Source organism: Notolepis coatsorum, assembly GCF_963971535.1.
Source record: "Notolepis coatsorum genome assembly, chromosome: 5".
Taxonomy (NCBI): Eukaryota; Metazoa; Chordata; class Actinopteri; order Aulopiformes; family Paralepididae; genus Notolepis; species Notolepis coatsorum.
This window is the reverse complement of record NC_140169.1, coordinates 7,675,556-7,689,217: the sequence shown is the minus strand read 5'-3', so window position 1 is coordinate 7,689,217 and position 13,662 is coordinate 7,675,556. Positions and strand designations below refer to the sequence as shown.

Below are 13,662 nucleotides of genomic sequence, written 5' to 3'. Positions count from 1 at the left end.
AGATCAAAGCAGTCTCAGGCCCGCTTCCTCCTAACCCCCCTACCATCCCTTCCAGCCCGTCAGAAGCGGGTCAAGGACGGGGACAACTTAAAAGTGGACACAGCCGTCGTGATCATAGACCAGTCACCACCCCGAGCTGCGTGGCCGGCCGGCCGCGTAAGCAAAGCGATCACTGGTGCCGACGGAAAGGTCAGAGCGGCAGAAGTGCTCGTCCAGGGGCGGACATACACCCGACCCGTGGCGAGGCTGATAGAGTTGCCAAGGCTCCCCGACTTGCTTAATGACGATCATGACCCACTGACTTTGTGAATTGCCCTACTCCTCACAACGGACATTGAGTAGTGGACAAGGCGGTTAATCTGTCTCTGCTTATCTAATTAGGTGCGGACTAATTAGGAGGCGGCTGTTACAAAGGGTCAGATTAAACCGAATATATATATTTATTGCCTGAGATCCCATGTATAATATTTGTATATCGTTTGATATCCCTTGTATATTCTTTGTACATATACACGGAATATCCCTTTACCTGGTACAGGACAGACCATAATATTCGTTCTCCTATTGGAAGCGATCCCCTAGGCGCCACGGCCATACCCCCAATGCCGAGTTCAAAGCCACCGCCAAGGCTTGTCTCAACATGCCCAGGTTTGCGCAGGAATACGAGACAGAAATAAGGTTGGCACTAGATTATTCACTGTACGTATAAATACGTCGCAGGTGGATACAGCAGTAGTCTTGTCTTATCCTAAAACGTTCGTTCAACGTATCGTTCGTTCCTTACTAGTAAAAGCCTTCATCACGAGTCAACGACCAAGTGAAGTGAGCAACCTTGCGTCTAAATAGAGCACTTATAACCGCGTGCGAATAGGATAGTAAAAGTATCAGAGCTTAGTGTAATAACGTCAAGTTCGACCTAGTTAATGTGAAGTACTGTGCACCGGAGAATCTACACCGGTGAATGCAGAGCCTTTTCCGGCTGGATTATTATATTGCTTTGGTACCGTGGCTGCTGGATCAGAGAACCGTTCTACCCCGCTGCTGTGTGGGATTTACCCGTGAGGAGCATCACTCGAGCCCGTCTCTATGAGAGGCTGGCTGGCTTTCACCTATGCTGTCGCGCATACTTGGATTATAGCTGCTGCTTTCGTCTGCCGATCAAAGGAGTAATGTACCGCCTCCCGTAGCTGGAGCTTATTGATTCCCCGTTGATCCAGACTTTTGCATTCGAACATTCTTCTCCCCTGCTGGCTTACAACCGGAGGGACCTCCTTAGTATCTTCAGCTGACCTACTAGTGTACCATATATAATTCTTATGATACAGGTGGTATTAATTATCTCCTGCGTAATATGCTCATGGACTTACGCTCTTGACCTATTCATGCACATTCTTCGCCTTACAAGCGCAACTCTCAATCTTGATAAGTAATGTAAGATAATCTTCGTGCTGCTAATAAATATTCTTCTAAACAGTATTTCTTGTGAAGCCGTGTTATTGTGGGAGTGTTCATCACATATACCTGTGTACTGTATGGCCAGTAGTAATGTACATAACGCAGTAGTGGTTTAATGATACCATACTTATTCAATACAGTCAGGGAATTGTACCCCTCAGTTACAAATACCTTGGTATTTAAATCGATGAAGGACTTACATTTAAATATCATGTGGGCGTTCTCGCCAGTAAATTACGGAAAAAAGATTGGCTTTTTGTATAGAAATAGAGCCAACTTCCCTATGATTAGTAGAAAGAGAGTTGTTGAAGCAGTGTTCCTATCTGTTTTGGATTACGGAGATGTGATTTATAGACATGCAGCGGCTTCCACTCTTAAGCCCTTAGACCAGGGGTCTCAAACTCAATTTACCTGGGGGCCGCTGGAGGTAGAGTCTGGGTGAGGCTGGGCCGCATCAAATATTCCACAAAAAAAGGGTTTCAAGTATTCAAAAAAAAGTACAACTGATCTTCTCAATCTTTAGCAATAACATTTCAGAACATGAACAGTTCTTCAGAACATGAACGGTTCTTCAGGCTTCTCAGTGGTGTCAGTGGACTCATCCACAGCTATGGAAATGCACTGTGCATTTTTTTTATTCTATCACAGAGCTGTTTATAAAAAAAATTGGTAAAAACCATATTATGCGTTTATCAATAAATAAATGCCCCACATTTTTTTATAGATTGGGGGCCCACAAATTGATTCTTTCATGGGGCCCAGAATCTCCAGCTACGCCCCTGGCTGGGAGGAACTCAGGATGAATGCATATTTTTCCGTCCATTCACCTTTGAATTGCAGTCGACTTTTCTTTTACTGACCATCTTTGAAAATGCCATATTTTTCTGCTGGCTGCCTGCTGGCGAAACTAGGCTAATAGCTACATTTACCTCACAGAGATAAAACTGGGAGCGAGTTTACTGTAGATGCGCGGTCAACTCTGCTCCGATTTGAACTGAAAGAGAGAGACGACATGCAGTCCGTGAAGACCCGCCCTACTCCCCTACTCTGCCTCTGATTCGCAGACTGTGGGTGAGGGGGAAAAACGCTGACGGGACGCGTATGTGATTGGACCAGACTCGTACACAGACAGACAGTGGCAGTGCACGCGGACAGACATGCAGAGCACTGCTCGCAGTCAGAGGAGCGAGGATGCATTTGCTTCGACTTTACTTCATATCACTCCGGAATCACGTTTCAACCAAGTCACTAACATAACGTTGCTGTCATGAGCCTGCGCTAATATTGCGCTATGGTAGCCTACAAGTGATCAAATAAATAAAACTTCCAACTCTCGCGCAACGACTCGGCAAACAGTAGTGCAATTTGGCCAATGCTATATCCACTGTACCAACTCTGGGCTAGAGTGCTATTAGAATGTCTGTGGAGGGAAGGAGAGGAAGGTGAAAGGAGGTATATCAGTCAACATGGGTGGTTTTCAGGAAGTACTTGGGTTTGGGCTCTCAAGCACAGGTTGGACCGGCCACCAGGCACAGAGGGAGGAAGCCAGAGCAAAGTTGGCAGCATTTTCCACTCAAACGGGAGCCCCATGTGATGCAGTGAGTCTCAACAGTTCAACATGTGCCCATTTTGGCAAAAACGACTTTATTATTCCCCATATTCGTCTGCCATCATTGCATTGTTGGGGCTTTGATACTTTTGCCTGCTATAACCATCCTGACTGAGAATAGAAAAAGAAGGGCTTTTAACTTAGCTTACAAGCCATTCAGGGGTTCACTACTATTCATTATGTTATTCTAAAACAGTGTGTATATAAAAATAAATATATACTGTATATGCCCACCTAAATAATTTGACCCCTGAGTTACAACAGAGACGTTTCAAAGGGAGACTAACCAAGTCCTTCTCACTTCCTGTAATTCGTCACGTGAGGCTTATTCATAGTATATATATATTAGAGCTGGGCCGTTAACGGCGTTAACGTGCTGCATTAACGCCGGACTGTTATCGCGCAATAATACAATTGACGCCGTTAATCTATTTCTCAAACTTGGGTCTCCTCTCCTCTCTCTGTCTGCACGAGAAGCGAGCCGCTCACTCACTCACACATACGGGTACTTAAGGGCGGGGCCTGTCTGTGGCTCAGTGTTGAAGCGCTGAGGACACAGACCGAGCTCTGCGCTCATTATTATTATTATTATTATTATCATGGCGGAGAGAACAAAACTAAAGTCTGGGTACACTTTACGAAAGTCGATGCCGACAACGCACGTTGCCACAAGTGCAATAAAACATTTGCAAGTATGGGTGGCAATACAAGCAATTTGTCAAAACATCTGTTGTCAAAACATAACATTAGTCTGGAGAAATGCGCCGTTTTTGACTGCTTTGCTCGCAGTGTTCCATCTCCATGCACGTCCACTGCAGGTAAGCCAAGATAATACAGAGTTAGCTAGGCTAATAACGAATTATTACGAATAGGCTAATAAATAAAATATAATTGTTTAGCTACAAATATATTTGAAAGATGACAGCCCACGCCTCCTCCCTCACCCTCCACCACCGAATACAGGGACGCGTCCCAGCCAAGCCAAGTCCTTTCACCCTAGCAGCTAGGAAGGATGACAGAGGTAGGGGGGGGGGGGGGGGGGGGGACGAGTGTCACAGGGCTGTGACCCAGTTTGTTGTCAAAGGCCTGCACCCCTTCTCAACAGTGGAGTCCAAGGGCTTTAGGTAACAATTCAGTGTATATATTTTTTTTTATCTTACATTTGTTGTTTATTATAAAAAAGTCTATAATTCAGACACATTTAAAACACTGTTGCTGCTGTTGCTGAAGAAATTATATTTATTTATTATATTTATTTATAAAGTTATATAAAAGAACATTGCTGCTGCTGTTGCTGAAGAAATAATATTTATTTATAAAGTTGTAAATAATAAAGCAATGTCGATAAAGTACCGGACCGTTAGGCAGTATCGATAAGAGTAGTAGTATCGATAAAATCCTAACGATACCCATCCCTAGGTAGAACACACATATTTTGAATGCCTTCGGCAGACTTCAAATGAGCCATTTTAATCTAGATTAATCTAGATTAACTCCAGGATTGCAGATAGATTAATCTAGATTAAAAAAAAATTATCTATGCCCACCTCTAATATATATATATTCAGATTCCATTTTTATTGCCTATATCTATTGTAACATATATTATAACCGATAGGGCATACATACCCTCATCTGCACATTTATTTATACGGTTAATTTTTCTTTTTTATCATATTCAGATTTCGTTTTATATTTAGGCCTAAATACAATTCATATCAAATATATTTATGTCTTTCTTCCATTACCCTGCCCCTACCTGTACCTCCCCCATGCTGCTATGACTCCTGAATTTCCCCAAGGGGATCAATAAAGGAATATCTCATCTTATGATAGCAATCGGTCCACACACACACACCCCCCCCCCCTCACCCTGACCTCCTGACCTCTTGGTGATGCGCGTGGGCTGCTGTAGGACTCGGTCCAGCTCCAGACCCTCGTTGTCCAGCAGGCGTCGGAGGGCGATGTCCGCCAGTTGTCCCATGACCCCGAAGGCCTCGTCCATATTCAGGAACATGGAGAAGTGGCGCTGCCGCTGGCGCGTGCTGACCCTCACCGTCTCCGTCATCAGACCCACGGAGACGCGCTCCAAGCGGGTCACCTCCGCCCAGGGGATCACAAATCTGACTGGAGAGAGGAGAGAGGAGAGAGTGAGAGGAGAGAGAAGAGAGGAGAGAGAAGAGAGAGAAGAGAGAGGAGAGAGGAGAGAGGAGAGAGTGAGAGGAGAGAGGAGAGAGAAGAGAGGAGAGAGAGAAGAGAGAGGAGAGAGGAGAGAGAGAAGAGAGAGGAGAGAGAAGAGAGGAGAGAGAAGAGAGGAGAGAGAAGAGAGGAGAGAGAAGAGAGGAGAGAGTGAGAGGAGAGAGAAGAGAGGAGAGAGAAGAGAGGAGAGAGGAGAGAGAGAAGAGAGAGGAGAGAGAGAAGAGAGGAGAGAGAAGAGAGGAGAGAGAAGAGAGGAGAGAGAAGAGAGGAGAGAGGAGAGAGAAGAGAGGAGAGAGGAGAGAGAAGAGAGGAGAGAGAGAAGAGAGAGGAGAGAGGAGAGAGAAGAGAGGAGAGAGAAGAGAGGAGAGAGAAGAGAGGAGAGAGAAGAGAGAAGAGAGGAGAGAGGAGAGAGGAGAGAGGAGAGAGGAGAGAGGAGAGAGGAGAGAGGAGAGGAGAGAGGAGAGAGGAGAGAGGAGAGAGGAGAGAGGAGAGAGGAGAGAGGAGAGAGAAGAGAGAAGAGAGGAGAGAGAGGAGAGAGAGGAGAGAGAGAAGAGAGAGGAGAGAGAAGAGAGGAGAGAGAAGAGAGGAGAGAGGAGAGAGAAGAGAGGAGAGGAGAGAGAAGAGAGAAGAGAGAAGAGAGAAGAGAGGAGAGAGGAGAGAGGAGAGAGGAGAGGAGAGGAGAGGAGAGAGGAGAGAGGAGAGAGGAGAGAGGAGAGAGGAGAGAGAAGAGAGGAGAGAGGAGAGAGAAGAGAGGAGAGAGAGGAGAGAGAGAGAGAAGAGAGGAGAGAGAGAAGAGAGAGGAGAGAGGAGAGAGAGAAGAGAGAGGAGAGAGAAGAGAGGAGAGAGAAGAGAGGAGAGAGGAGAGAGAGAAGAGAGAGGAGAGAGGAGAGAGGAGAGGAGAGAGGAGAGAGGAGAGAGGAGAGAGGAGAGAGAGGAGAGAGAGAAGAGAGGAGAGAGAAGAGAGGAGAGAGAAGAGAGGAGAGAGAGAAGAGAGAGGAGAGAGGAGAGAGAGAAGAGAGAGGAGAGAGAAGAGAGGAGAGAGAAGAGAGGAGAGAGAGAGGTGTGAACGTTCGAGGAGAGAGGTTGTGTCTTTCAGAGCTCCTGCTCTTACTCAAATAGGATATATAGGAAAAATACACTCAAATAGGAATATACCTGGAATATACCTGGATATCTCTACACAAGGAGCTAGAGAGGATTATACCAATCTCATAATTTTCATACCACACATCCGGGTAATCTGGAATTAAGACCTGTTTTTGGACTAATTGACCGGAAAGGTCATATGATCACAGGGGCAAACTCAAGGACCAGTGTTTTGTTGCTTTGTTGGAGTTATAACGGAGTAAGTACCTGGACTGAGAGAGGCCTACCTCAAACCAAAAACTGAATAATACTGACATTTTAGGCAGACATTTGAGCTAAAACATCTACAAAGTACAAACTGGTAAACTGGATATAACCAGACTCCTTGACAGGCAAGGACATAGAGGTGTGAAGTTCTTCAACCCTCAACAATGGAACATGAGCCACACACGCTCCCTGATACAAATGCAAATAAGGGCCAAACGCAAGTCCCCAAAGTGCTGTACCCAGAAGAAATTAAGAGCAAAGCAGAAAAGAAGAAATACAAAGAAGATTTTTTAAAGAGCAAGCCAAATAAACTATTTGCAGACTTTGAATGCACTGGACGCAAAACTAACCTAATTTTCTACACTGAAGACTATACGGCATGGCACGCGGCCACACAAGAGCATCATCCCTCTGCTACAAAAAGGGGAAACAAGGACTCACAAACACTGTTAATAGACACAGGGGAGAACCAAACAGTTGCAAACTTCTATCATACAGGAATGATAGTGATTCAGGGCAACACAAGTCCCTTTGAGAAAGACTTCCCCAGAATCAAAGAAACGGCACTAAAGAAAATAAGCAGTGAAGACCCACTCACAACAGACCATTGCTGCTTCACCGAGATGAAACAAATGAAGGACATGTTTTCAAAGATAGAACGCAAACAAGTGGAAATTGAGCAAAGAATTACAGACCCCCCCCCAACACAGAGCGAAAGGACTCCCTGTCTGCTCTCTGGGCCTTGGTGAAAACACACATGGAAAGAATAGAAGAGGTGTCGAAACAGAACAATGAACTCAGGCTGGAGCTGAAAGAAATCAAAGAAGAGATGCAAATAGCCAAATTGGAGTCGACAGAAATGCGGACATCCATGGGTAAAGTGGAAGAGGTGTCGAAAGACATCAATCTAATCAGGCAGGACATGCAAAACCTCAAAGAGACGTCAACAGCCAAACCAGCTCTGACCACCGAACAGCTTCATAAAACAGAGACAGTAATTCAGGATGAAGATGAGGACAACCAACCAACAACAGCAGAGACTCAAGACACCCCACCTCCAACACCAACATCACCCACCAGATCTCAAGAAGGTCCACAGATTGTACTCCTCATGGACTCAAACGGGAGATACGTAGAAGAAGGAAAACTCTTCCCAAACCACAGAGTTAAGAAAATAAAGTGCCAGAATACCAAACGGGCTATAGAACTACTGACAGAAGAAAACCTGGGATCCCCCAGCCACATCATAATACACACAGGCACAAACAACTTGAGAACGCAGACAGAGGAGGAGGTGACCAAATCTGTCATGGAAGTAGTTGAAAAAGCCACGTCAACATTTCCCGTAGCAAAAGTAGTAATCTCGGCACTGCTACCCAGATGGGATTACTGCCCAGACTTCATACAAAGTATTAATGCACACATCTCCAGAAAATGTGCATTGAAGAAAAACGTCTACATGGCAGCTCACCCCACCATAGACCGGGACAGCCTGCATGACGATGTTCACATCTTCAAAAGAGCAGTCCCTAACTTCGCAAAGACCCTGAAAGACGTTGCACTAAACCGTAGCCCTACCACATCCTACAAGAGCAACAGAGGGATGAACACCCCACCCAGAGCCACGGCCAGAAGACCTTCTGCACCCAGAGAACAACAGGCTACAAACAGAGACCACCCTGCACCCCAGGCCAGGCCCACGCCCAACCTGCAAAGGATGCATCACACATATGCACAGGCCGCCCAATTTCGACCTGCCCCCCTCCTGCAGACCCCCCCCCAGCCAATGCATATCCTGCCAACCCCACAACACACATACACACAGCATATGCCACCACCAACCCCATACCACACAAATGCACAGGTCAACCCCATGACCGACAGATCTCCACCCGGGGAGCTGACCGTGCATCAGATGATCAGCAAGATCTTCTCATTTGTGGTCCAGGACAAAACCACTGGATTATAACACTGTAATAATGGAATACAAATCTTTTACCATCTCAAGCTGGAATATACAAGGTCTGAGGTCAACTGCCCTTGGAACAAAGAGCAGAAACCCAGACTTTACCACAGAAATGTCAAACACAGACATCATGGTCCTACAAGAGACATGGCACAGAGGAAACAGTCCTACTGGCTGTCCTGCAAACTACAGAGAGCTACTGGTACCATCCACCAAGCTAACAGGGGTCAAACAGGGGAGAGACTCTGGAGGCATGCTAATATGGTACAAATCTGAACTAACCCACTCCATAAAGCTAATCAAAACCGGAGTTTTTTTCATCTGGTTAAAAATAAATAAGGAACTTACATCAACCGAGAAAGATATCTACCTGTGTGCCACCTACATCCCCCCAATTGAATCCCCATACTACAAGGAAGACATGTTCCTAATCCTACAAGACGAAATCAACCAGTTCCAGGCTTACGGGCACATTATAGTCTGTGGGGACCTCAATGCCAGGACAGGACGAGAACCTGACACTCTCAGCACACAGGGAGACAAACACCTACCAGGAGGTGGGAACATCCCCTCCCAAATATGCCCCCCCAGAAATAACTATGACCAAACAACAAATAAACATGGGTCACAACTTATACAGCTCTGTCGCTCGCTGGGACTGTACATAGTTAACGGTAGGCTCCGAGGGGACACTTATGGTAGGTACACATATAGCTCATCTCTGGGTAACAGTACAGTAGACTATTTTATCACGGACCTCAGCCTAGAGTCTCTCAGAGCGTTCACAGTCAGCCAGCAAACACCCCTGTCAGACCACAGCAAAACCACTATCTACCTGAATAGATCAACACACAACCAGGAAATACCAAAACCAAACAAACTACACACTATTAAAAAACACTACAAATGGAAAGAAAGTAGTATGGAAGCATTCCAATCCGCTATCAAGCTACAAAAAATCCAATCCAAATTAGACCAATTCCTAGAAAAAAACTTCCAACACAACAGCAAAAGTGTAAACGGGGCGGTAGAAAACATCAATAACATATTTGACCTTACAGCTTCCTTATCCAACCTAAAGGCCTCAAATAGGAAAGCGAGGAAAAATAGAAATAAAAATACGCATGACAAATGGTATGATAATGATTGTAAAAATCTCAGGAAGATATTAAGGAACCTATCAAACCAAAAACACAGAGACCCAGACAACCAGAACACACGTCTCCAATACAGTGAAACACTGAAACATTACAAAAACAGTCAGAAAAAAAAGAGACCAACATATTAGAAACCAGCTACAAGATATAGAGGAATCTATAAAAACAAACAACTTCTGGGAAAACTGGAACAAAATAAACAAACAACACCACGAGGAGCTACCCATCCAAAATGGAGATGTATGGGTAAACCACTTCTCCAATCTCTTTAGCCCAATACAAAAAAATGAACAGCAAAAACACATACAAGACAAACTACAAAGCCTGGAGTCAACCATAAAAGACTACCAGAACCCGCTAGACTCCCCAATTACACTACAAGAACTACAGGACAAAATAAAATCACTTAAAATCAAGAAGGCCTGCGGAGCGGATGGTATCCTAAATGAAATGATCATATTCACAGACTACAAATTCCAATTGGCTATACTAAAACTCCTTAACATTGTCCTTAGCTCCGGGATCTTCCCCAATATCTGGAACCAAGGACTCATAACACCGCTCCACAAAAAGGGAGACAAATATGACCCAAACAATTACCGTGGGATCTGTGTCAACAGCAACCTTGGAAAAATCCTCTGTATGATCATTAACCACAGACTCACACATTTCCTCACAAACAACAATACCTTGAGCAAATCACAGATTGGCTTCCTACCAAATCACCGTACAACAGACCACATTCTCACCCTCAGCACCCTAATCGACAACCAAATAAATAAAAATAAAAGCAAAGTATACTCCTGTTTCGTTGACTTCCAAAAAGCATTTGACTCAATTTGGCACGAGGGTTTGCTATACAAACTGTTAGATAGTGGCATTGGAGGGAAAACCTACGACCTCATAAAGTCAATGTACACCAACAACACATGTGCTGTGAGGATTGAGGGAAAACACACAGACTTCTTCCCTCAATGCCGTGGGGTTAGACAGGGGTGCAGTTTGAGTCCAACCCTTTTCAATATATACATAAATGAACTGGCAAAAACATTGGAACAAACTGCAGCACCTGGCATCCCCCTAGCAAACACAGAAGTCAAATGCCTACTGTTTGCAGATGACCTGGTGCTGCTGTCCCCAACAAAAGAAGGGCTACAACAGCACCTTGACCTTCTGCACAAATTCTCCCAGACATGGGCACTGACAGTAAACCTAAACAAAACTAAAATTATGATATTCCAAAAAAGGCCCAGCCTACAACAACAAAAACACAAATTCCTCCTAGACACAATTTCCCTAGAACACACAAAAAACTACACATATCTCGGCCTAAACATCAGTGCTACAGGGAACTTCAATCAAGCTGTGAACGACCTGAGAGACAAAGCAAGAAGGGCTTTTTATGCCATAAAAAGGAACATCATATTAGACATTCCAGTCAAAATCTGGCTCAAAATATTAGACTCCGTCATAGAACCGATTTCCCTATATGGTTGTGAAGTCTGGGGCCCACTTGCAAACCAAGACTTCACCAAATGGGACAAACACCCAATTGAGACTCTGCATGCAGAATTTTGCAAATCCATTCTCCGCACCCAACGGAAAACGCCAAATAATGCATGCAGAGCAGAACTAGGAAGATACCCACTAATCATAAAAATTCAAAAAAGAGCATTAAAATTCCACAACCACCTAAAAGAAAGCGACCCAGACACACTCCACAACATAGCCCTCACCCACAGAGAGACCCTCGATAGATGCCCACTCAGCCAGATGGTTCTGGGACTCTGCTCACAAACACAAGCAGAACCACCAGACAGAAACCACACTGGACTAAATCAAATTATAAGAAAACAAAAAGAAAACTATCTGACACATTGGAAAGAAACAACCCAAAACCAGAGCAAATTGAAATGCTATTTGGCCCTAAACAGAGCGTACACAGTGGCAGAATACCTGAGCACCGTGACTGACCCAAAACTAAGAAGATCCTTGACTAGGTACAGACTCAGCGAGCACAGCCTAGCCATTGAGAAAGGCCGCCATAGGCAGACCTGGCTCCCAAGAGAAGACAGACTATGCACCCACTGCACACAAGAAGAGGTGGAAACCGAGCTCCACTTCTTAACAACCTGCCCCCTATACCAAGACATCAGAGACATATACTTCCCACAAATTGCAAACACCCAAAGAGACTTTGAAAACATGGACAATAACTCAAAACTCCCATACCTACTGGGAGAAATACAAGAATGTGCAAACACAGCAGCAAGATTTGTGAGCTGCTGTGACAAGAAAAGGACATCCAGCGGAATGCAACCACCATAAAGACTGTACAAGAAATTCCGTCTGTAATGTACTGATTTATTTTGCTTTATGTTTGATTGTTTTGTTTTGTTTGGCCTTGGCAATGTAAACGTATGTTTCCCATGTCAATAAAGCCCATTTGAATTGAATTGAAATTGAGAGAAGAGAGAGGAGAGAGGAGAGAGAGAAGAGAGAGGAGAGAGGAGAGAGAAGAGAGGAGAGAGGAGAGAGGAGAGAGAAGAGAGGAGAGAGAGAAGAGAGGAGAGAGAGAAGAGAGAGGAGAGAGAAGAGAGGAGAGAGAAGAGAGAAGAGAAGAGAGAGGAGAGAGAAGAGAGGAGAGAGGAGAGAGAGAAGAGAGGAGAGAGAGAAGAGAGGAGAGAGAAGAGAGGAGAGAGAGAAGAGAGAGGAGAGAGGAGAGAGAGAAGAGAGAGGAGAGAGAAGAGAGGAGAGAGAAGAGAGGAGAGAGGAGAGAGAAGAGAGGAGAGAGGAGAGAGGAGAGAGAAGAGAGGAGAGAGAGAAGAGAGAGGAGAGAGGAGAGAGAGAAGAGAGAGGAGAGAGAAGAGAGGAGAGAGAAGAGAGAAGAGAAGAGAGAGGAGAGAGAAGAGAGGAGAGAGGAGAGAGAGAAGAGAGGAGAGAGAGAAGAGAGGAGAGAGAAGAGAGGAGAGAGAGAAGAGAGAGGAGAGAGGAGAGAGAGAAGAGAGAGGAGAGAGAAGAGAGGAGAGAGAAGAGAGGAGAGAGGAGAGAGAAGAGAGGAGAGAGGAGAGAGAAGAGAGGAGAGAGAGAAGAGAGAGGAGAGAGGAGAGAGAGAAGAGAGAGGAGAGAGAAGAGAGAAGAGAGGAGAGAGGAGAGAGAAGAGAGGAGAGAGAAGAGAGGAGAGAGGAGAGAGAAGAGAGGAGAGAGAAGAGAGGAGAGATAGGAGAGAGGAGAGAGGAGAGAGGAGAGAGGAGAGAGGAGAGAGGAGAGAGAAGAGAGGAGAGAGGAGAGAGGAGAGGAGAGAGGAGAGAGAAGAGAGGAGAGAGGAGAGAGAAGAGAGGAGAGAGGAGAGAGGAGAGAGGAGAGAGAAGAGAGGAGAGAGGAGAGAGGAGAGAGGAGAGAGGAGAGAGGAGAGAGGAGAGAGAGAGAGAAGAGAGAAGAGAGGAGAGAGGAGAGATAGAAGAGAGAGGAGAGAGGAGAGGAGAGAGGAGAGAGGAGAGAGGAGAGAGGAGAGAGGAGAGAGGAGAGAAGAGAGGAGAGAAGAGAGGAGAGAGGAGAGAGAGGAGAGAGAAGAGAGGAGAGAGAAGAGAGGAGAGAGAGAAGAGAGGAGAGAGAAGAGAGGAGAGAGAAGAGAGGAGAGAGAGAAGAGAGGAGAGAGGAGAGAGAGAAGAGAGAGGAGAGAGTGAGAGGAGAGAGAAGAGAGGAGAGAGGAGAGAGAAGAGAGGAGAGAGAGAAGAGAGAGGAGAGAGAAGAGAGGAGAGAGAGAAGAGAGAGGAGAGAGAGGAGAGAGAAGAGAGGAGAGAGAAGAGAGGAGAGAGGAGAGAGGAGAGAGAAGAGAGGAGAGAGGAGAGAGGAGAGAGTGAGAGGAGAGAGAAGAGAGGAGAGAGAAGAGAGGAGAGAGAAGAGAGGAGAGAGAGAAGAGA

At 45.4% G+C, this 13,662-nt stretch overlaps 1 protein-coding gene across 2 annotated transcripts in view; it reads right to left on the bottom strand.

Annotated features, from left to right (window-relative positions):
- Positions 1-13,662, bottom strand: part of tbc1d8 (TBC1 domain family member 8) — a 188,990-nt gene that overhangs the window by 121,047 nt on the left and 54,281 nt on the right. For both annotated transcript variants that reach the window (XM_084313944.1, XM_084313945.1), the window contains one exon: positions 4,951-5,191. In XM_084313944.1, the coding sequence (XP_084170070.1) occupies positions 4,951-5,191 (241 nt within the window). The remainder of the gene's footprint in view (positions 1-4,950; positions 5,192-13,662) is intronic.